At 35.8% G+C, this 25,070-nt stretch overlaps 1 protein-coding gene across 4 annotated transcripts in view; it reads right to left on the bottom strand.

Annotated features, from left to right (window-relative positions):
- CADPS2 (calcium dependent secretion activator 2) overlaps positions 1–25,070 on the bottom strand; it is a 285,443-nt gene that overhangs the window by 79,724 nt on the left and 180,649 nt on the right. For all 4 annotated transcript variants that reach the window (XM_059471758.1, XM_059471759.1, XM_059471760.1 and 1 more), the window contains exons 10-13: positions 23,460–23,568; positions 22,098–22,301; positions 14,436–14,572; positions 10,663–10,850 (exon numbers count right to left, since the gene is read on the bottom strand). In XM_059471758.1, the coding sequence (XP_059327741.1) occupies positions 10,663–10,850; positions 14,436–14,572; positions 22,098–22,301; positions 23,460–23,568 (638 nt within the window). The remainder of the gene's footprint in view (positions 1–10,662; positions 10,851–14,435; positions 14,573–22,097; positions 22,302–23,459; positions 23,569–25,070) is intronic.

The raw sequence follows: 25,070 nt of genomic DNA, 5'->3' as shown, positions 1-25,070 counted from the left end.
TCTTTTCTCAAAAAAAATTAGTACTATTGTTAGAGTAGACAGGTCTACTGAAATCTTGTTAAATTTCATCTCCTTGAATCTTCTGTTTATTTTCCTAGAGGCACAATATAGCTAAAAGTGATTTTAAAGTAAAGGTGGGAGGGAAACTGGAATGATAAAAGCCACAGCAGGCAGCACCTAGGAATCCTGCATAGTGAGGACAGAGTTTGATTCCCCATCCTATATTGACAAATAGTATCATGTAATCAAGGCTTCCATATAGATGCAGTATTAAAGATGCAACGAAAAAGTCTTTAAAAACCAAAAGCTTTGGCATTTTTAAGCATCAAATTTGAGTCACAATAATTAAAAATAAGCTTATATTTAGTATGTTAAACATACACTTAGTCTAAAGTCTTAGCCTAAAGGTGTTACTAATGAATTTATATTAAAATTATGAAAAAAGTAAAAACAGAATTATATATACAGCTCCCAAACATTATTTATCCCATGCAGTCATAACTTCCCCACATACAGCATACAGTAAAAAGAAGTATGTGAAATGTTCCTGTTACTTTCTTAACTTCTTGCTCCAAGGTAACAAATAAGCTACTGCTTGTCTCCTGAGTTTGTGAACCTGACACTATGTGTGGCTCTGCCCTGTATCTTCTCCAGAGCCTCCAAAACTATCTCCGTGTTTCTAGAACTGAGAAAATTACAGTAAAATGACATAAAGAAAGACAACATTCTTTTTTGGAACATTCTGAATGCTCCAAGAATCATTCTAGGATTCTATGAGCATATTTTTTCCAAAATTGGTACTTTGACTTTCTGCACTATACTTAAACCTAGAAGGGATAAGTTGCTACCTGGTCATGACTTGAACAATTCTCTCACCATTTAAATCACTTATATTTGTGACCTGTCAAGTCAAGGTGGAAAGAATGCCTGATTTACTTAAATTATTGTGAAGACAACAATAAAAAATCAGATGTGGTGGGGATGGGAGTAGTGAGGCACATCAATGCACCGTTGTATAAATTTGATGTGAAAGAGCAAAAAACTTATCTTCTCTCTTTTGATGGATGCCAGGATACTTTACCTCAGCCTTCTGACAAACAGAATGAGCTCAAATTTAAGTAAATTGCACTGTCTGATTTCATTGTCAGGAGAGATTGTGCTCTGGACTGATAAAGTAAATAGTTCTGTCATATTAAGCCTCGCTGAGGCATGTCATATATGTGTCAGGAAAGACCTAGGGGTGCAGATAACAGTAAGTGAAAAAGGTGAGCCAGTAGGATGTCATATCTGTCATCCTGCACTAAGGCTGGGATCACTATGTACCAGGGACCTGTCACTTCACTGAGTTTGTTGTCATTAGGAACCTTGTAGACAACAACTAAAATTTTCAGAACTGCTAAATATATGTTTGCATAGAAGCAGATGTCCCAGAAAGAGGAGTACACAAAAAAGTTTTGGAAAATGACCACCTATAGCACTGAAAAATTCACCTCTTGAAAACATGCTTCCAGAAAATAGCACAGAGTCTAAACCACAAGTTTGTCTCTTCTTTTTGCAAACTTCATTGCAACAACAATATAAAAATGCATTTTTGCAACAGAGTCCTGAGACATATCATGCTGGTGATAATTTTTCTACTTTGGGGAATATATACCTACTACTGATTAGAAAAGAATCAATGGAAAAAAAACCACCTGTTTCTGAGATAAGCTGAAATATTAAAAATAAATAAATATTTCAGTATTTCCAGTAATTTAATCTTATGGATATTTTTTTCTTTATTTACTTTGAAGACTGCATAAAATAAATAGCATTGTTTTGATCTGGTTACTTTTATTTAAGCAAGGAAAATCAGACTCATACAGTCATTTAGTTTTCAAAGGTTTAGGCCATCCATAAACTATGCCAGACCTATTTTGCAATTAAAAGCAACAACAAATGTGTCATTCCTGCTGTCTCAAATGTAATGGACTTGATTTTTTTCAATGCAAAACTAGTACTAAGCTTTGATATTGCAGCCTGGGAACTCTCTTACAAGAACGCAGCCAGAAAAGTGATGGACTGTCTTTAGAAGAGTTTTCATTTCAACATCATCTTCTCAAGAAGGTAATGGAGAGTGAATTTTCCTTTCCTCCAAACTCTTTTTCCTCCTTATTGTTCACAACGTTTTTTAGAATTAGAGAACTAGGTGAAAGAGTGAACATTCAAAACCTGAGTAGCCTTCTCTCTCTCACTTATGTTAGTTTACCATTTTTTGAGGACTCTGTCAATTGGATTTGGATTGGCTTGTCTCACCTGCTTAGATCACAGTCTAACTGGCACAGATATAATGTTGTCTCTGGCCACAAGTGAAATTGATTAATTCACTCAGACTTAAATATCAGAAGAGATTTGAAATAAATATCTCATGAACTAGAGCTAGTAAATTCAAGTGGAAAGTAGCTGTTCAACCATGAACCACTTAAATAATGAACCAAAAGTAATGGTTGATCAGAATTTCAAAACTTACTTTTTTACTGCAAAAATCTTGCAAGATTATTGTCCTGACAGCAGTTACCCTAGAGAAGCTGACTGGTTAGGCAGTGGATTTTGGTTTTCCTGTTGCAGTGATCTGTTTTTCCTCACATTATATAATCCTTTAAGGCTTAGAGCATCATCTAGAATTATTTTGATCTCTAGAGGTCTTAAAACCTGCAATAATTTGCAGAGGTCACTTGATGAATTGTAGGATTAAATTACTGTGAAGACCTGCAACAGGTAAGATAAAACTGTATTCTTGTTCCAACAGGAATTAGATAAGGACACTGGGTTGGCTGTGGATTGTTCCCAGCCCTCAACTTTGGAAACAGCTTCTCCTAGTGGCCTCTCAGAGAGAGAATTGTTACCTTAAGCAAGGCTGCCTTGGAAATACTAACTGAACATGCCTTTCTTGCAATGGAACATCATTGATACTGGTGAATTTTGCATCTTTACATGTTTTAAAAATTATAAAAGTATCTTCAACGTGTTTTCTTCATTAAAAACACAGATCATCACTTTGGTGTGTCATGAAAAAAAAGGAGTATGAGGAGAGTAATGTACAGATTGATTTTCTAACATACACACAGGTATGAACAGTAAGGCTGACCAAAAAGAATTTGCCATCTTGCTAGATCAAGATGGAAAATCATTATGAAAAACAAAATAATAAAAAAAAAACTACTTCAGTTAAGGTTTTTAAGACATAGAAAAAACAAAACCAAACTTAAAGGCATCTTTCTTCTAGAAATAAATTGTTCTAGAAGACTTCCATGCTTTCTGAAAGCACTTGTTTTTATATCCAGCAGGATGTACAATCAAATGAAAGAACAGTGACAAATTTCAAATTAGCAAGATAAACTGCTTGTTTCAATACTTGTTTCTTAGAAAACCAAAGATTAAATTTTTTAGAATTTGATGTAGAATTTTTATTACCTGTTTATAGGACTTTATATTCAATAACTTAAATACACAAATTTTCCTTTAAAATGCAACTATACTAAGGCTTTTGTAGAGTCCATGGTTTATGTTACAGAAATGTAAGATTGATGATTTCAGTATCAGCTCATAAGAGCACAGAGCAGACGTCTTTTTATCACAGAAAATGAAGACAGTGCATTACTGCATGGCATTCAAACACAGCTTTAACCAGCAGACACTTGAAGACTGAGCATTTTCTTGTTTATATTAACTATTCTTCGAATATTTCTGACACAAAACTGGCACAATAGAGCCTTCTGCTGTATGCAGTTCCCAGGCTGCTCTGACATCTGCTTACAGGTCATGCCCTTTTTTCACAACGGAACGAAAAAGATCAATTCTGAAGGTCACTAAAACAGATTAGATTATACATTGGGTTGATTTTAATAATCTTTTATGCAGTTATATTTTCTACTGAAAAGCAAAGCATGTATTAATATCATGTCATTTATATAAGGTTTATATAGGATTATGTAAAGGCAGGAATTAGTGGAAATTAATAATAAAATATTGTATAATGTTTAGGGATGGTAAGCCTACCTCTGTCTTTCATATACCTTGGACATGATCAGCTTCCAAAAAAAGAAGGATGAACTGGAAGATGCAAGGTGCTCGACACAGGGCCTAGTGCAAAACTTCTATTCTCAACAGTGCCCACAAGCCTCAGAAAAAAGGGAAGATTATGTTCACTTGGAAGAAGAGAGATAGCTTTTTATTGAGAGAATACTGCTTCTCCTTTAGCAGCACAAACTCACATAGCGTATCAATCCTAAAAGGTCATTTTCTCATTCCATTGTTCTGGGCAAATAGTGACTGATACCAAATGACTTCTGAACAAAAACATGGGTTTAAGGATGAGAAATCCACTCTCACAATTTTCATTATAAATGATTGATAGAAAAATGAGACAAACTGCAAAAACAATAGACTCTTGTTACATCTCTAGATGCTGTACCAAAGACGAGAGAGACTCGCAGACTGATGTTACACACTAACTTCCCTAAAGATCCACACTGTAAGGGACCTCAGGCTCCTTCCTCCCGCTGCTGGACAGCCTGGGAACAGATCTAGGATTGAAGCAGAAGGTCCATCTGCCAATAAAAACCAGTAGAAGCAGACCTTGCACCTGCTGTAATTACAACACAGACAGAACATGTAGGATTGATAGTGAATAAGAAACACCACAGGAAGAGGAAGCATTTTCAAGTCCTTAAAACCAAAATGTTCCACAAAATCCTGTTAGCAACATTTTTTTGAGGAAAACCATCTAAGAACAAGTCTACATGATATAAAAATATTTTATATATAAAGCTGCGCATGTGAAAACGTAACACTCCTGGGAAGAGATCAACTGGACAAAACGTTTCATGTCAGATGGAGACCATGTGCAGATAAATGGTGAAACCACTGACTGAAGTTCTGGAATTTTATTTTAAGTCATATTCCATATTGTTTATGAATGACACAAAATTAAGGAGAGCTTATGAAGATACAGACAACCTTACTGTGAAGTTAAGTTAGTCAAAGAATAAAATACCTATTCAGAAGTTCCAGAAAAAAAGTAAGAAGAGATGGAGCAATGTAATGATACTATTTTCTTTATTTTCATGAATTTCCTTGTTCCAGATTTAAAAGGGGTGATTTCTCTGAACATTCTTTTATGACTTGACTTGACACAAAGCGTAAAATTGCAATAATGTTTCTTACCACAAAACACAAAAAATGAAAAGAAATATATGAATGCATAGCACTCTCCAAAGTTTCCATAGTTTCACTTCTCTTGTCAAGTGAAACCCTTTATTCTACTCTATTTCCTCCAAGCATAACCAAAGCAAGAAGCCTATCAGAGAGAAAATCTACACTGCCAAATGATGGCAAGGACCTAAAAGTAGCTTTCAGAGAGGGCAAGGCTACTACAGAACTAGAAGATGATTTTTTTGTACTGGTGTATTATCATGAAGTAAATAATTATGAAGAAGACTTCTATGCTGGAACCCTTCCTTGTCCACAGCATAAGGACACTTCACTTTCAGCATAATACGTTTTAAAAATGAAGACAATGAAAGAAACCCCTTTATGGAACAAATGAGAAAAATAGACAGCAGTAAATTGTCAGGACCACCTGGCGACCTGAATTACCTGCAGGTATGTGAAAGTTCTCATCAAGAACTTCTGGGGAATGGGAGATAAGAATCCGAATGGGAGGATAAATATCAGAAAAAAATCTCCAGGCTGCCAAGGGAAATACTGGCCAGTATAAGTAATACATGCATCCCAGAAAGTCAGAAGGAACTATAACATAAGGATAAGGATAAAAGTAAGGAAATTTGGGTAAATATTAACAATTGCCAAGTCTGCATGGCTTTGAAGCTATAAGACAGAGAAATCCTACCTTCTGATCTTGGAGTTCTCAGAAAGGATTGGAAACAGGTGGATGAGTGTGACCTGATTCATATGAAATACCTGGATTTCCAAAGCTCTTCTGACAGTCCCTAATCAAAGGCTTTAAAGGCAATTATACAGTGTCCCAGTAAAAGTTCCTACATTTACATTTAAAATTAGAGAGGTGAGTACCTGCTATGAAGGTATGTTATCAGTAAAGTTCTGCAGAGATTTGTGCTGGGACTTGAGCTATTTTATAGTATTTAGAAATTACCTGGCTAACAGCTGAGAACTGAGGTGATAGAAAATGTAATTTTAATGATAGTTATGTAGCATAGTGTGGAATTCCAGAAAGACCCCATGAAATCAGGTAGCAATACAACAGAAAACAATGACAAACATAGACAAATGTAAGGAAAACACAGTTGTTGTTCAGAATGGAGATCCTGGTTTTATGATGGATAATTCCATTAAATTGTCCCTGTTCAGTACCAGTCAAAGGAGCAAATGAACACTGGGAAACACCAGAAAAGGATAAGCAACTAGCAGACAACTTCTGTCCAATGCAATCGTTGTATTGTTCACTTCAATTCTTGATTCTTAAATAGCAAAGAGACAGAACAGGATTTTTTTTTTTTCTCCTTTACATCTCCAATAGCAGCAGAGCATGAAATGAGATGTGTAGGAGTCAAGTTCAAAGCAATAGTTCTTCAAGCAAGAGGAGGCTGAGTTGTGGAACTTGCTGCCCAAGGTGCTGAGGGTGAAAAGGGTTCAGGGGGGCAATGGACAAGTATCTGAAATAAAGACTCACTCCAGGTTACCAAACAGGGAATACTCTGAGCTGCAGAGAGCTGGGAGTCAGAAAGAGGAAATATTGCACATGCTTGCTCTTCTTTTACTCCAAGCAGGTCAATGCTGGAGACAAATGACTGACAGGTTTGAAGAGCCCTGACTCAATATGACTGTTCTTCTATGAAACACACCTGTGCTGAAGCTTTTACAATAAAGACAAAAACTCCCAATCTGTTCATCTTCAGTTATATACTGATTTTTGTAGTCTTACTTTCACATTCACTTCTCATGTCTGAACTTCCATTTCATCAGATACCTTTCTGAATAAGAAAAGTTATAACACGGGAATATGTTTGAATTTTGAATTTTTCAATTCAGTCTGTAACTCAGCAGGTGGAAAGAAGTCACTTCACACTTCATGTGATACCCACCAGCATTCATTTCAGACAAGAGGGACTAAATAGAAGTCACAGCATGAAAAGTAGACAAGAGTGAACATGATGGGGAAGAAAACAATAGCTCCTACCTGGACTGTTTAGAATGAAATGTCATCATTCAGGAATGTCCTATCGTTCCCTGTTCTGCCCATTTCACTTTCACCAGCAATAAATTTATGCATAAGTCCAAAGCAAAAAGTTTACTTGTGAAATAACTATATTGGTGAGGACTATATAGAATATTTCATATGAACGACCATGGAATATTTTAAAAGAAAATCATGGTGATGAGAAGCCAAAGGAGATGGTACAGTAAATCCACATAGCACCACAAGTACAGACAATGAAAGATTATTTTATTTACAGAAGAAAATAAAATAGCTGACTCAAAACCAAGGATGTATATTTGTTTAAACACAGCACAGCTATTTTTTTAGTGAAATATTTTCCTTGTTGGCTATTTAGGAAGAGAATGTCTTAAGACTATCATCTACAAAAGCAGAAATACCTTTTCTACATCAGCAGTGTGCTAGCCCAGTTGTAATGGACTAACAAACAGGAAAGGAAAAGAACAAATAAGCTTTTAATTTCTCAGTCTAGGACTCAGCACATTGTGTTTGACCCTGAGTAAACATTTCTGTTCCTAAACCAACAACACTGGCATAAGACACACAAAGTACAAGTATGCTTGATAAATCTAGCAGAAGTTGTTGTCTACCTCTTCATCTCAGGAAAGAATAAAAAGGAGCTGGGGACTGTTCTCTAGTCCTGAGATCAGGAGACAAGGTCTGCTGCATACAGCCTACTCTGGAGCTCAGGTATCTTCTGTTCTCCACACGTCCCTGGAGCTCTGTAAGAACAAAACTTCTGCATGTTTATTTCAGGTGTCTGGAAATAAACCCACGGTACTGTGTTAAAATCTGCAAGATTACAGCCTGCAGCATGAAAGATGCTTCATGTCCTACGGTGCAGAAAACCAGCAGAGGGGACACCTGAAGGTTCAAAAACATGTTGGAAGAATTTTGAAAACATATGAAGGGTGGAAAGAGCCAAAGCTGATTCAGATTTAGATTCTCCTCACCAGAAACAACAGTGAGAGAAACTTGTATCTGATTGTTTGACTGATGTCACTAGATTGCCTGTTATTTTAAAATTCATACATATAAGAAATGGACAATGTGAACTACAGATACAGCTGCATTTCTACATGCCCCTCTGCCACCTGACTTCAAGATCAATCTTGATGATCTTTCTCAGGCTTGGGGAGGGTCTAAGTTCCCTCTGTGAAGCAAAGGTAACATATAAATTAAATACATCATGGCCAGAGTACAAAGCCCTTTGTTCTGTGGTCTTTCTGATTCCCAGACTGACTTACAAAACAAAAATGTGTAACGCCAGGGACCAGCCTAGAACTTTGGCCTGTCATGCATTGTCTGTGAAATTCTCTTTTACCTTTTACTATTTCTCAGTGCTGCAGTAAATGAATGAATGGGTATATTATGTGCCCGTATATCTGTGTCTGTCATTCTGAGTGAGTGTGTCTGCCTCTGTCCTTGACTTACTTTTTTTCTTTCTTCATGTTTCTTTTTTCTTCCTTTTTACAATATCTCAGTTCTAGTCAGACCCTCTCTGTTCAACACTTCTTTTATTCCTAAAACACTCATAATGCTATTCAGTGAATATCTGTACTGTAGGAACAGACAGAATACAGAGTGCTTACCACTGTGTAAATGATGTGCTCTCTGAGATATTTTCATGCACTGTGTGCACGGTTGTCCTTCACTCAAATTATGAAATAAAAAGAAATGTATCTACCTTTCTTTTGAATTCTTGAAATAAGTTTGAGCAATTATCACATATGTTTGTCTGCTTAGGTTGAACCCAATAATAAAAAGGCGAGAAACAACAAAGACTTGGACTCAATAGGAAATACAAATGTGTCAGGTTGTTGAGGAACCGATGAAGAAGCAGGCTTTTACAGAGAATAGGTTACCAAATAAAAGCCAGAAATCTCCTAACTTACTGGTATGAATGTTAAGATTCTTGACAGCGTTTCAAGCACATTCAAAACCATTTCAATTTTGGATATTATTATCATGTATTATATATTGTTAGTCTACCCCAATGAAATCACTCAGGTCACAAATCCCCAGCTCCAGATGAGGCTTTGTCTGAGCCAGTGAAGGAAACAATATCCTTCCTAAGGATTAGCTCTTCTTCTCTGGCTTGAGGACAAGTAAAACAGCCTCTGTGCCTGGCTGGTAGCAAAGCAACTTAAGCATACATCTTGGGACAGAAAATGTCTCTTCCAATACTGATCAAGATTCAGTCTGGGGACTTCCTGAGAGTAATTTCCTTTTGGGATTGTGATGTTTTCCCCTAGTGGCAGGATTGGACCATTGGGAGGATATATTGGGTTTCTCCTTGCTATTTCTGGACTTCTTAAACATATTCCATACAGCAGTCTACAGCTCTAGTGCACAAAATAGACATAAATGCATGTTCTCCTATAATTTGATAGATTGCCTGCCCCACTTCCCACTCAAAGACAGGGAGTGAGTTTGTTGAGTTGCCACTGTGATGGTCAGACACCAGAGCACGTGCTCTGACGTGAGGCTGAGGGAGTTGGGCTTGCTCAGCCTGGAGAAAGGGAGGTGATGGGGTGGACTGAGCCCTCTGGGGTACACACCAGGCATAGAAATAACTACACTGAAATTTGACAGGTTCAAACAGGGTAAAGTCCTGGCTGCAAAAAGCCCTGAGCAACCTGTTCTGACCTCATAACTGACCCTGCCTCATGCAGGAGGTTTGCCTATAGATCTCCTGTAGTCCCTCCTGACCTGAGCTAGTGATCTGCAAGTGGTGCTCTCCAGCAGCAGAGCTTGTCCTCACAGTCTGGAATAAGAGATAGATGAAGCACTGCTTCTTTTAAAGAATGTGCAAAAATAGAAAAGCAACAACTTATTTTTTTTCTAAGTCTTTCACTTGCAAGTGGAATGAAGATATCATCCCAAGACAACCACTGTGGCCAAAAGCTCCTGAAGTAGTCTGCCTGTCTAGTGGAAAGGATTCCAGAAGAGTCCTAGTGCTTCCTGGCTGGGGCTTACAGCTAATTCCCAATACATGTTATGTCTCTCTGTAATAGCACAGAAAGAAGAACACAGTATATAGTATGATTAGTTGCTAAGCTACAGACTGCAGAAAGAGTAAAAATTTCCCTTAAACTGCATAATTATTCAAAATGTTTATTGGAAACACCATTTAGTACCACAATACAAATGCAGAATGAAGAAGATTACCCTTTTAACAGTTTTTTATCTTGAAAACATACTACATGCTTGAAAACATGTACTTGTACTTGAAAACAAGTACATGCTAAAAGATTTCTTTTAACAGTAATCTGTATGGAACCTCAAGTACCCCTGAAGAAACTTTCATGAACTGATTTCTGTTGTGTGCAGTTCCCTGCCTGGTGAATGCAAGAGCCTCTAAATACTTTTATTCGGACTACGCATTTAAATACTATGGATTAAAAAAGGTAAGATTAAATTACCTGTTACCATGAACATGAGAAGCACAAAATGCAAAGCTGTAGTGGAGCAAGGTTGGATCAATGACAGAGCCATTTTCTGAGTACTCAATGAGCTCATCGAGGTAGCAGAGATGGCGGTGGCAGCCGCGCACCCCGTAGCGAGCGCAGTACTCGTCCAGCACGAACACCTGACCCGGGCTAAACCAGCCCTGAAAGGCAAAAACACACACACAACAGTCTGAGATTTATCTTCCCACTCTCAGCTTTAAATCAGACAAAGAATAGAAACATAGATTTTTATATATGCCCATTACATAAACTTTTTATATTAGAATGATTTCCATCTGACTAATGCTGACAGCACTGAAACTAGACCCTACACTAGCCCTCTTACTGAAAGGATGAAATGTCAGGAAACTATTTGCAGTTATAGATACCACTACTATGAAATACCTCATTTACAAAAAACATGCTAATACATCCAAAGATTAAGTCATATATCAAAATCTAAAATAAACTAACATTTAAAATAATTTATTTTATTAATCAATTATAAGATGAAAAATAAAATTTCAGAAATGCTGAAGGACATCAACACAGACATTAAAGCACGTTTTCTGGATGGTCATTTCCCTGTGGCTGCAACTTTAAAATTCTTACCACAATTCTACCCTTTACCCATGTAACATGCATGCACTTCTAACAACTTTAAAACAACTTTTACTAGTAAAGAAATGCAAAGCTAGGTAGCTTGTTAAAAGCCACCTGAGTAAGATCTGACCTTAAATAATTATTAGATATTCTCAAGCTTACTGAGAGATTTCTTGGTCAGAGTCTTGATGAGAACAGCTTAACCCTGACACAGACATGAGCAAAACACACACTCCTTCACATGATAAAAACAGTTCTTGAGTGAGTCCAGAATGTAAAAATATAGTTAAGTCTTGATGCAGAAATATGATAAGAAGTAGCAGAGTGAGCTTCCAAAAAGCAGCATGGAGAAAAACATAAACCTTGGAAAACTAAAAATACTGCACAGCTGTTCTACGTAAGCATTTTTCTTTGTTCATGTTTTGATTATGGTGATATTTCCCTCTCATCACCTCTCATCATTCCATCTCATCAAATGGTTGAGAGGGATTGAGGAATACCTGAACTCAAATATACAAATAACTTGGATAAGCAAAATATTTTGCAAAATAAAGAATTTATAACATCAATATAGCAGCTGGAGACCAATATTTCCCTAATGCTTGTGAATACTTTCACAAGATCCAATGGTTAATATTTGTTCAAAATATCAGCAGAAATACTATTGAACAAAACTTAAAAATATATTCACATCAGTTTTAAAAAATCTGTGGTTTTTTTACTTCACAAAAATACTTGTTTGAGACAAGAATTCCAGCTTTCTATTTTCCTCAAACTCTTCAATTTAACATAATATCTGCAAACAAGAACACCTCAATGGTATTTTATATTTAATAATTTTTGCTCCTAATTAATTTCTTTGAAATCAGTGTTCCCACTGCCTTTAAGGAGCTTCATCTATTTCTAGAGAACACTTAGCTTTAGAACCCAGAACAGTACTCAGCATGTTAATCTGATTATGTTGCAATGCCTCATATAGCTTATACAGTGTTTCATACAAAATATGGTATTCTACTGCAAGAAGAAAGAAAGCGGATTTTTAACTGTACTTTTGCAATAATATGCATGCTAGCCCTAGATATAATTAACAGTGGTTATTGTGATCGATATTCTCCCAAGATGTTGTCATTGTCACCGATCTCTCCCTATGTTTTTATGGAAAACATAACAAAATGTTGCATATCATTGCCTAGCAGTACAAAAGCAAACTATTAAAATTTCTGCTCATTCTCATAAGATATAATTGTGACAAGAATACAAAATTGTAAAGAACTCATTAATTTAACTTCAATCCCTCTTAAAATATCTGTTGGAGCAGTTGTTTTTCATTTAAATGTGTGCTTTCCTTGCCCTTGTTCAATCCCACATCAGGCACAAGTCTCTCAAACACATAATATGTCCTACAAAGTACTGGTATTAGATAACTACAAATTTTTTCATTTTATAATTGAAAAAAAAACCCCAACCCCAAAATTCCCCATCCCCTCAATACTCTCCCTATTCCAAGAAGAATGTAGAATTGGAGAAATTTAGGTTACATAATAATTAACAGATTATTTTTTAAATAACAGAACTTTGCATAATATTAATTCCTATGGTTTAAAATTTTTTCTACAAGTCATATGTGTGGTTACACATATGTGGTATTTGTTGAAATAAGGGATGAATTGTTTCTAAAAGATGATGGGAAATGAGCTGTTAGAGAAAAGAAAAATCACACTTACATGTCCATCTATTCTATTGTTACCTTGACATTCCCAAATTTTTTAAAATAAAAAAATGCAGTTAAATATGCAATTAAAAAAAAATCACCCATTCCACTTATTTAAAGCTGAATTTAAAAAAAGAACGATGAGAAATACATCTGCTTTATGGTTGCTATAGCACTGTGCATTTCACCTAACCTCTTCTAAAAGTTCCTGATTTCAAGGTTATATTAAGTGTCTTACTATATTATTATTATAAAAAAGAGTTTGACCCCAATGCACTGGTAGAAAGCTAACCATTTTCTCTTTGAGTGCCAATTACTTTGTACAGATGTACCTTCAGGCCTCTTTGATACAGTGTGCAACCCACAGACAGAAAATGAATCCTTTAACTTTTCTATACATATGTATCTGGCAGTATTTTAAAAAGGAGGCAACTCTCATCAAATAAAAATTTTCCCCCTTTTTAGCAACTGCAACAATCCTAAAAATTCCAATTATTATCTTTGTGTTACAAGACTAGTCAGAACAATGGAAAAATAAGCAAAAATCCCCATTATATTTTTTTTTTGTTGCTGTTGAGACATTAAAATGAAAAAAAATTTATTTGCTATGAGGCATTTTAGATTCTTAGTGAGAGATCACTATTTCAGGTGTAATATCAGGTGAAAAATAAAGCCTCAGGAAGTTAAAAGGTCTGCCCCATACAAACCTGTTTAACAAGTGTGGATAATCTGATGAACTTCCATGAGATTGCTGCTGGTTTTCTTCCCTAATGAAAACAAAACCTGAAGCAGCCCCATCCTCAACTAGTTTGCAAAGCACAGAACGGATAATGATTGTACAAAAAGGAAACTGCAGCAAGCATCTTGCCTTTTATGATGGTAATGATGGTATTTGAATGTGGAAAACATTCATTCTGATACAGAGATCACATGGTATTTGCTTTTGTCTAATGATTAGACTCCCCTTTGTTACTTGCAGTTCAGGTAATGCACACATGCCCATGTATTGCTTATGGGTCTGCCTCCCTTCTTTGGTGTTTTGCCTTCACAGCAGAGTGGAATGAAGAATTATAAGACAGGTGAAAATCTCTGAGCTGAGGCAACTACATCTGGACCTTGAAATGCCTGTACAGGTGTCCGTAAATTCTACCACAGGAGCTCTTGCTATTGTCAAAACTTTCTGTTTTTATTCAGACCTCCCCAGAGGACATGACAAATTTCAGCTTATGAAATTGAAGACAGTTCGTGTCTCTTTGCTTTCTATTGAGTGGCACAACAGCCGCTTGCAAGTATGTAATTTTCAAATTTAAACCAATCGATTGGACCCTTTATTCCACCTACAACTGCAGTTGTTGAATGAACGAGGAAGAAAGGACTACTTTGTAACAACTATTTCTCACTTCTTTATATCCATCTTTCAGTCAGTACTCACCAAACAAGAATAGGAGTCATTCAATCTGTGATCCAAGGTCTGTCTCTGAAGCAGTCTAAAGAGGGAAGCATGGTCAAATTTGCAGGGATTAGCAGAAATAAACTCATCCATGCCATGTTTCTGGCCACGGTCTGTATCTGTTATACAAAGGAAAAAATGTGCAGAACCATACATGTGAGTGTGTGCTCAGACCTACAAACACCAGTGTATGCATGGCATATAAGTCTCAATATCTAAGCTTTCTTGAAAGTATCTCAAAGAAATAACTCATATACAGAGGAATGCTTGCAGGTGAATTATTACAGAATCTTGATCTTTTAATCTGAAAATATCATTACTGAATTATTTTTCTATCAATCATACCAATTTACGGAGTGTAACAGTGGAAAAAAATTGCTACCCACTGACAGATAAACCAAAATTTAGAAAGGCTGCCAGAAAACACAACACAGTACATGAAAAAAAGTATTAAAGCATTGTTTTCTAGTGGGCTCTGAAAATGTTTCAATGTAAAAACATGTTATGAGTAGAAAGGAAAAATATTCTGTAATTTCCTGGTTTAGTATAGCTCTCCGTCTAATTTTAGCAAAATAACCACAAAATATTAAAAAAAAAAGGAAAAGAAAGAGAAAAAACCAAAAAGAACCCCAAACAGGTTTATGCATTTATTTCTTCAGAAAAGAAAGAGCATCTTTACTGCAGTTCAAAGTACCACTTAATAGAAATATTCATCATGGCTTGAAGCCTACTTCTCAAATGGCAAACTGGAGCAGAAATGAACACACTGGCTTGAGCTAGGTCATTTCCAGCCTTCTTTTTGTACTCAGCTTTTAATGAGACGAACCTTAATGTAGTAATGGCAAAGAGCTCCTTCAACCTTCCAGCAAAGTGTACTGAAAAAGGGAGCAGCATTTTTGTGTAAATACATTGAGAAAGCATACCATCCCAAATGGCACTTCAATCAAAGGCCCAAATTTATTGTTCTTCACAGATTGCATTTTTCAACGCCTTTAAACCCCGCGGGTTTATCAAAAGAGAAGCTCTAGTGATTGCTTTCATTAATGTTATGTTTTGTCAAAGTCCTCAATGTGAATTATCTATCTAGTATGGACAGAAAAGTGCCCAAAAGGACTAGTTACGTATTAGCACATTAGCTGTCTTGGATTCTATAGACTGTACCGGGGTGAACAGTCCTATCAACTTAAAAATTGACTTCCCCTTTCAATAGGGTCTTAGGTCTTTGTTCCTTTAAATTCAAACCTAGGTCTTTTTATATTCGTTACCAGAAAAGTATAGATCTAAGTGTATCCTAAATGCAATTTTGAAAACCTGCATAGCAGAAATCTAAAATTTCTAAAGAAAGGAGACAAAAGTTTATTGATTAAACCCAATTATAGAGTCAGGTTCATAATAAAACTCAATATTGATCTGTGGGCATGATGCTAACATAATCAGTCACATTTAGAAATTTAGCCCCAGATCATATTGATCCATGTCAAGTCCAACTTTCAGCTGTATTTGTGGATGGGAGAATTATTTAATTCAAGCTGAAGGATCTGCAACATCAAATCCTAGAAAGATGCAGAAACTCATTCGTATCACTTGGCTTTGCATTGTCAAAGCAAGAGTCACATCCATGTGACAGATTTCACCAAGGTGGATGTAGCAAATAAACAGTATGACAATATGTCGATGGTGTAAGGTATGAGACCATCACCCCAGACAAGCAGCAGCATGTATTTTAAATGCTTGAAATATCTGTAGCATATGTGATTACACAGATTAGCAATATTTCAATGAGCATTAGACCAGCCTATCACTAATGACAAATCTAGCTCATATTTTTGACATAGGTACAACAAATGCTCTCTCTTAATTAGTGCAATTTAACTGCATTTAAACACATTAATTCAAAGATAAACAACTCACATCAACACAACTACACTACCAAAAGTACTGAAGAACATATGAAGTTATCTGTAGCTTCCAACATGTTCAAACCCAGATAAAACTCTTTTCAAATCCATTATATTTATTGTGAATGATTTCAGCATTTCTTATAAATTTTCCTTCTTATATCAGGTTTATCATATACTATAAACATTTTTCATAGTAAGACATATGACAGAAAAGAAGTTGTACCAATATTTCTTTTTGTCATCACTTAGAAATTATACAGAGCTGAATCATTCTTAAAATAACCTTTTGTTTTTTTCTCTGGTTAACCACATCAATATATTAAAAAAAATCCCCCTTTTTAAGAGAGAAGGTGTAAGTACTGACAAGTAATTTAAGTATTTTGAAATCAGGAGATTGGATGTTGCAAATGAAACAGATCCAGCACACTGATACAGTATCCAGATGATCATAATGAGTAATGTGACCTATTGAACACAATACAGCTTGTGAAAGCAGAATTTGCTATTACATAATTTGGGCAAAATAAGCAAAAGTATTGATTTAAAAGTATAAATATTTGCTAGGTTTAATTCTAAAAGAAAGATCCATGACTGATCATCTTTTTGAGTGAATCAAGTAGTACAAATAACATTGTCTAACAGTCACAGAAGATCTGTTATCAAATATATTTAAGCAACAGAAAAACAACTAAAAACTTACCTTTGCCAGCTGTAGGAAAGCAGGAAATAACAGAAAAATAGATCTAGAGTAATACATTACATTTTTGTTTATTGCTAGGATGTATAAACAAGATAACTGGCAAACATTTTGAAACAAAAAGGAAATAAAACAAATTTAAGAATTTGAGCAAGTATCATGAGCAATTCATAAATGGTATATGACTGTGACTAAAAAATTACTCAAGACTCTACTTTAAAAATTGTTAGTAATTACTTTTTAAAAATTCTTACATAAATGAACTTTAGATGTCCTGTTCAAACAGCAAGCAAATGCAAAAGGCATATAAGGAGCTATATTGTCACAAAGAAAAAAATACAAATTCATTTTTTACTACAGTTTCTCAATCTTGGAAAATATTGGGAAGATATCTGGGGAGAGCATTGAAGCAGTAATTTTTCTTGCTTTTTCACAATTAGTTTTTCTTCCTTCTTAATCAAATTTGTTGCCATGCTTTCCATGTTGCCTTTAACTCAAAATCATTGGCTACTATTTCTATGTTGCACTGCCTGTTTCAAGTTGTATATTTCATTCTTTGGAAACTATCCTTTTTAGGACAAATAAATATATTTTCAAGTAATGTTAAAAACTAACAAAAGCTATTACAGAAGTTTTAGCACATCTTTTGCGTGCTCTTTTAGACAAAGATACTCATTAGGGCAGAAAGCATTCTAAGTATGCCTTGTGCCATCTTTGCAAGAAACTTTAAATTTTAGTCCAGCCGCAAAGGCTTTAAAATCATCACATCCTCAGTGACTCAGATCATGCAGAGTTGAGTGAATTAAGACTACCAAGATTTTCATGTTTATGGCACGCTCTCAAGTAGTTCTAGCATCCCTGCACAACATCTCTGCCTCGTTCCAGCCTAGGAGCAAATACACATTTCTTGCACCATCTGCTCTGCGCTAGGGTGAGCTACAGGTACTGGCCTTGCTGAGTGGTGACCTACTCCTTTTTGTGCCTCTCAGTGACATCCCTCCTTGATTTTAAGTGCCGAAAAAGCAATTTGAACCAGCTCAGGCAAGCAGGAAAGAAGAGAAGGTAGAGGCAAGCAATCTAGTATTGTAGGGATTAAAAAGATTTAAAGACTAAGACTGGTAGGGTAAGAACTATGACTCTGTTCCAGAAGGGGCTGGAACTGGTTGGAAAAGACAGTGGTAAGACATGCATTACATTCCTTCAAGTGCCACTCCAGACAGATGGTGACAGCTTGCACTGGGAACATTTTGACTCCTGATCATTGACCAGGACTCCAAAGTACTACACAGGCCAAAGAGACAATCTGTGACCCCAGAACTTTATAATTTAGGTATCAGGCCATGAAATAACTTCTGCAGAGAAAGTGGCAGAGAATGAGAAAGCAGCTGGCCCGTATGGTCTGACTGCTGGGCTGGGGATACCACACTGACTGATTGCCAGCATTTTGTTGAAGGGCAGATTTGAAGAGGATTGTGGATAGTTTTACATGCTCCTGACTAGTACAGAAGAGAGAACACAGGTGACTTACTCATTGCCTAAGGTGGTGGAGGCTGGTGTAAACATTTTCTTTCTAAAAGGGAGACAGGGATGGCTGGAGGCAAGCAGGAAATGGATGTAAAGGGAATGGGGAAGCATGCAGAGAGGATGGAGTTACTAAAAGGGTATGGTGGACATAAAGCTGCAAAACCTGCCGAGAAAACTATGTCAAAGAAAAAAATACCTTTGACTTGTTTGTTTCTAAAAATGTAATGAATTGCAAGAGATTGCCTCTTCCAATTCTTTACCCCTCTGAACTCATGAGGGTGTAGGTTGAGAATGATGTTTGGCTTTGTATTTCTTCATTAAGACCTGACAATCCCCTCATGTGCTGCTTTTAACTCCTGGGTTATGAACAAGTTATTAGCAGTGCTAAGCACTCCAGCAGCCTTTTCAACTGTATGAATGTATCTCCTAATACATTGCTCATTAAAAAAGGATCACTTCCTGAACCTTTATGTGATTCAAATTAATCTGTTTTTCATTTGTGCTTTCCCTGAAACATTAATGTCCTTGGGAAACTTCTGGCAATTCTACAGTCATGCATCCTTAAAGATTCTATTCTTTCATTCAACATGCTTATGCAGAACAGTGCATCTGAAGGTCAGTCTCCTTTTCTTGATCATTGCTGACATTAGCCTATCTTCACTTTTGTTTTGGAGTCACCAAATACCTCAACACTGCAATACCAAGTTACTTAGAGATGAAAAAATTGACTAGTATACAGTTTAGAAGTTGGACAAGTACAACAGTAGTTTGATTCTGTTAAATACCACTTTCAGATATTTTTCTAGCGACCATGAAAATTTCAGGATGAAAGAAGATTTTCTTCTAAGCACAATATAGGAAAATATTGAAACATTTCTCCTCAAGTTGATTTTTTTTTTACAGCCTGCAGTTTAAAGATATTTAATTTTCTCCAAGTTATTGAAAATTCTTTTGGAACATTTTGTCAGGGTGAATTGATTTTTCATCTTAGAGGATAAAGAAAATGGGGACAGACTTTTGAGGTTTGAATGCCGTTAACTGACATTTGTTTCGCAAAACCCAAGCTGGTTTTCTGCTTCTGTACATGGAGATGTCATTGCATGGTATATTGCAGAAACTAAAACAATGTGATCTCCTGTTGGCTGGAAATGCTTAAATTGTGCATCAATAGGAAACTAAAGATCATAAAAATAGTAACTGAGAAATCATCTGTTCAAAACTGTATTTCCTGATACTAAAAATGTGCCATAGAAGCAAAGAAAAAAATGGAAATTAATTTAATTTCATTTAATACATATGCCAGCTCTCAAGTACGTGCTGTTATATCTTGATTAAAATAAAAGACACTTAGCTTCATGTAAACATTTTTCTAGGGGAAAAGAAAATGAACTTCTTGTGAAACTGAATCTATTTAAATGTGACAAAAGGTCAGCTATAGAGTCTCTTCTTAGGAGTAAAACTATGCCTCAAGAAATTCAGCACAGCATATATTTAAAGGAAGAAGGACTCAGAAAATTATTTAAGGTTATATCTAAAAACCCCAGTTCCTGAAGTCTTTTAAAAACTGATTAATTTGATTTTGCCCATTTCTACCTCAAGTATAAGGGATGAAATAAAAAATTTCCTCATGTAGAGAGTACTGGGATATTACAGAAATCAGTCAAACAATGATTATAAATATCACATTAAATTAATTTCCACAAGTTACTCTACTGTAAAAAAAATTAAGAATTATTATAAGTTATTAATTATTTTGTGAATTATTACAAAATATCAACATTGAAGTGTATTATACCCAAAAGAAAATAATAATTTAAACATGGAATTTTGCTTTATATACAGTTCAGTCATACTAGTTTGTGTAAGTAGATACATAAGCATGACAGAAAAATACACCATGTTCTTGGAGCTTGCCTTAGAACATCTTTAAAATAATCCTTACTTTTTTCTGTGGTTTCCACCTAAGAACTGTAGTACCTCTAAGATAATGTCTAAAATAACATCAGGATGCGACAATATTGCTGTTTAATTCTTTAACACTATCAGTAATTTTATCTTTGAAAACACAGTTTCAGTATATACAAATTTGTGATTGCTTTCTGTACTTTTTTCACTGCCCCATGGTCAGAGTTTTCTAGTTGCTTTCACTTCCAGGTAAGCACTGTGTCCAAAAGCAGGAGCAGGTCCTTGGCTACTGCTGCCAGTGGTCACTTCTCTTGTACTTTCGAATTGATGCCCATGAAGCAGGGACATTAGGCAGGAACACAGTGATCCCACCACTGAGCACAAATCCAGGGAGCTGGCAGGAGGTGAGCAGAAGCACTTCTTGCCTGTTGCGCCACCTTTGCTTTTGCAATGTTGCTTCCGTCCTACTCCTCCTTAATGGCCCCATAATGAAAGATTACTTCACAAAGTGTTTCAGATTATTGCCCTTCCAAATTGTTTCAGATGAAAAACAGATTTCAGTGATTTTGTGAGATTAAACTTTTTTCAATGATCTTGACACTGGAAAGCTCAATGACATTGAGAGCTCCTCAGGATTTTACATAAATATTACTAAGTTTAACAAGCACATTTTACTGTTTTCTAAAAGCAAACTGATATAAGTGTAGAGGATGAATAGAAGTTCATGAGACTGAGTGATAGAAGACTGAGGGAAGAGAATGGGTTTGGATCAACCTGCTACAGACTTCGGACACTAAACCAAGTTTAGTCTAAAACATATGTCTCCCTTCTATCACTATCCATGTACGGTTATGTGATAATAAAGAAGGATAATTGTATAATAATCATATGATATTCCAGAAATTTGATGGCTACTACAAAAGGTCATTGAATTGCATTCAGCCTCTGTAACAACATAAAACAATGAGCTTCCTTTGTGCAGATATCTACGTGACAGTATACTTTCAAAGACATAATCTGAAGATTTAAAATATCTACCTCAATTTCTCTGAAACCATTCTTTCCTCAAAGAAAGGTGATGAAAATTCAAACCTGAATAATTTAAAGAATTTTTTATATGTAATTTAATATTACAGTATGTGCCAAAAAAATCCAGGAGCCCATCTATTGCCTTTCAACTCACGATGTACTGCAATGCCTACATAGCAATTTTTTGGTAACTAATATGTACAATGTATGATAAAGCTGATCTAAATCTACAAAAATTGTGAGAATAGATTGACACTTTTCTATTCAACACTACACTGGCTGGCTAATGAAAAATATAATGCAAACCAAACACCGTCTCCATGGTAATATATGGGTCAGTTGTAAGGAATATGAAGCTAATTGCTGTATTTTCATGGATTATAATAAAAATAATGACCTGCAAGTCAGGATTTCCCTTGTTGTTAATAATAATCTGGGTTAAAGAGCTTCTGGCTAACAATGAACTGCTAGATGCATTTGCCTAGTGAATAAGTTCTGCTTAATTAAACTTCATTGAGGGAACTGCTACATATTTTACCAGCAAAAAACCAAAACCAAAGCCACAAAAGAAAAGAAAAGCCAACTTACAAAGTGGAGATACATCTGTGTTGGCATTGCCTCCCTTAAGGTTCATCTTCTGAGCTTGACTTGCAGGAACAGGCTTGTAGGATTGACCTGTGGCTCTGTACATGGCTTGAACCCAGAGTATTCTATCCTGCTCATCATCACTGGCAAATATCACAGTATCGCCCTCTTTAACAGCATTGAAAAACATCCGACCACCCTGGAGACCTGAAGCAGTAAATAAGAAGGTAATCTTGATAAATACAAGTTACTTCTCAATCACCATCAATGTTTATTACATTACTGGCTTTACTCAGAGTATGTGTGCGTGTGGAGGGGTGTGCTAAAACATTTTATAGGTACTTATAGACCTAGAAATAAGATAAATCTAGAGCTATAAGGATCAAATGGTAATACATAGAAGTAACATAAGTAAAATAAATATAGAAATCGCATGAGAAAATATTTACATTACTCCACTTTAAATTCAGCTCCAAGTTATTTCTTAATAATCTTCTCTCTGCCATATGCTATTTTGCTTTTTTTTTAAACATATTCTCCTTCCTGGTCATATTTTATTAGCTGGAAATCCCTGCCAACTTTATCTCTTATTGAACAGAGACAATTCCATATCCTTTATCAGTGCTGTTCTTCCTTAGCCCTTTTTCTCATTCCAGTGTTTTTCTTTCTGAGAGCATGTAAGGAGAACAGGACACAACAGTCAACGTGGCTGTGCTGGGGATTTCTTTATGACAGAATTGTTTCAGTTTTCCAAATGCCTTCTGAGCATTTTTTGCCTTCTCAATTATTCTGAACATTGACACAACATTTTCAAAGATAAATCTTTAATGTCTCAGAAGTCTCCTAATTCCATAACCGTCCACTGCATAGGCAGAATTGTTTTTCTCAGCATCTGATTTCCCTCTTCCATTTTAATATTAACTTGTGGAGATTTTTCTGTTATGTCAAAATTGATTTTTGATTACTATGAGTAACTTTTCTTTTACAGGCATTGTCATAATTTGTCTTCTTTTCTAAATTATTTATGAATATACTTCACAGTATACTGCCACAGGCCACCACCATCAAAAAGAGAAAAGGGAAGACTAACTAGAATTCACAATTTTCTCCTTGTATTATATGTGATCTTACAATGTTTCAGGAAACTTTTGTGTTAAGTTTATTTTTCATTAGTCTTACAACAAACTTATTTCTAAAAGCATGATTTTTCACATCAGAATGTCCTAGTGGAATAATTGCCAAAGAATCTTGGGATTTTCTTCTGTCAAAGAAACTTGGGAGTTTTTGCCGCTAGATCAAAAGGAGCAAATTGAAACAGCTTTTTTACACAAATACATTGTGCTACTTCAAAATAATGAAAAGTACCTGTGTGGGGAGCTGTGTAATCCACAGTGTATCCTTCCAGTTGCATCAGTTCTTGAGGCTCAGACTTCTTTTCTCTGTAACTGCACATTGCAAATGTGTATTGGCTAACCTGAATAAGAAAGGACTTCTTAATTAATGAATTGCATTTCAGAACTGTACAAGAAATGTACCATGGTTTAAATTAGCTTTCATTTGCACTGAATAAATAAATCCACTTTTTTTTTCCCCTTTCCCAGAAGCATTTACAGTGTAAAATTTTTCCTCCTTTATTTCCCCTTTCTGCCAAAATGAAGGAAAAAAAGCTCTAAAACAAATAACCCACAAACACACATCTCTGCACTTTCCTGAAATAAATTTTGGGCAGGGGCTTTATGAAAAAATGAAGGGAAGCCATTTAGATTCTGGTAGTGAAAACACTTAGTATTGCGGTACTGACCAAATTACTCAGTATACTGTAAGAGGAAAAAACACTATATTCCAAGAAACTGAGAAAACAAGAACTTTTATGTATAAAAGTACTGTTTGCAGAACGAGTGGCACAATTACCATGAAACTGGAAAAAGGAACATATACTCCAGCCAATTCTAGCTAATGATGGCAAGTATCAGAACCTTCAGTTTGATTTTACAGTCTAATTTCTGTGTCTTTTGCATCTGTGTTCTCACCCAGCCCTGTGCTGCTTGGCTCACTAGACAAGGCACCGTGTAGGCCAAGCTGCTTGCAGCTGGCATGGACAACATCAGTCACCTGTCATCAAGTACAATTATCAAAAAACTTATGAAGCAATAAGAAGAGAATCTGTGACCAGGTGGTTTTTGACTCTGTAGACAGAATAGAAAATTATAAGGATAGGTGAGGAAAAGCTGACTGGAAAGATAAGGAATAATAAAGAAAGAAATGTAATATCTGTGAGGAGAAAAGCAATCACTGGAAGAAAAAGGAGGTGTTCCCAGTTTTACATGAAGAGCTGGGAGGATTATAGAAGATGACCAGAAGAAAGACCACATCAATCTGTGAACACTTGAAACTAAAGGGAACTGAATGTATATGCACCTCTGAAACTCTCATCTCCAAGGACTGTAGGATACCTGCCCAACAGACTTGTTTTAAACTACTTGTAAAATAATGCTACGATTTCCAGACAGGTAAGGAGCTCATCTGACATACAGCGGATCATTTTTATTTTGACTGCTGATTGCTCAGCTAGCTTATCTAAATTTATTGGTTTAGCTACAACTTCAGGAATGATCCTTTTTGAAGTAAAAATTGGACAGCTGATTTCAGCTTACTTCATATATTTGCTGGTGTTGTACCTTTACTCTTTCTAAAAGACTGATGCTTTTTGAAAATAAGAATGGAATGTGTGATTATTATCTGGGTAATGCTTGAAAAATATTTCATTATTTTATGTATTGGGCCTTTTTGAAACAGAACTATGCTATCTATGTGTGTGCAGTGCATGGTGACTGAACATCCCTGGCACAGCCTGTACAAGCAAAAGGAACAGGTGTAACAACTCTCTGTAAAATGGCCATCGGCTCTCCAATGCCAAATTGGTATCTCCAGACCCATAGCAGGAGTCTACAGGGGAGAGAAGCTAAACATAGCTCT

The sequence above is a fragment of the Ammospiza nelsoni genome, chromosome 5 (assembly GCF_027579445.1).
Source record: "Ammospiza nelsoni isolate bAmmNel1 chromosome 5, bAmmNel1.pri, whole genome shotgun sequence".
In the NCBI taxonomy this organism is placed as follows: domain Eukaryota; kingdom Metazoa; phylum Chordata; class Aves; order Passeriformes; family Passerellidae; genus Ammospiza; species Ammospiza nelsoni.
This window is presented reverse-complemented; position numbering and strand designations above follow the sequence as displayed.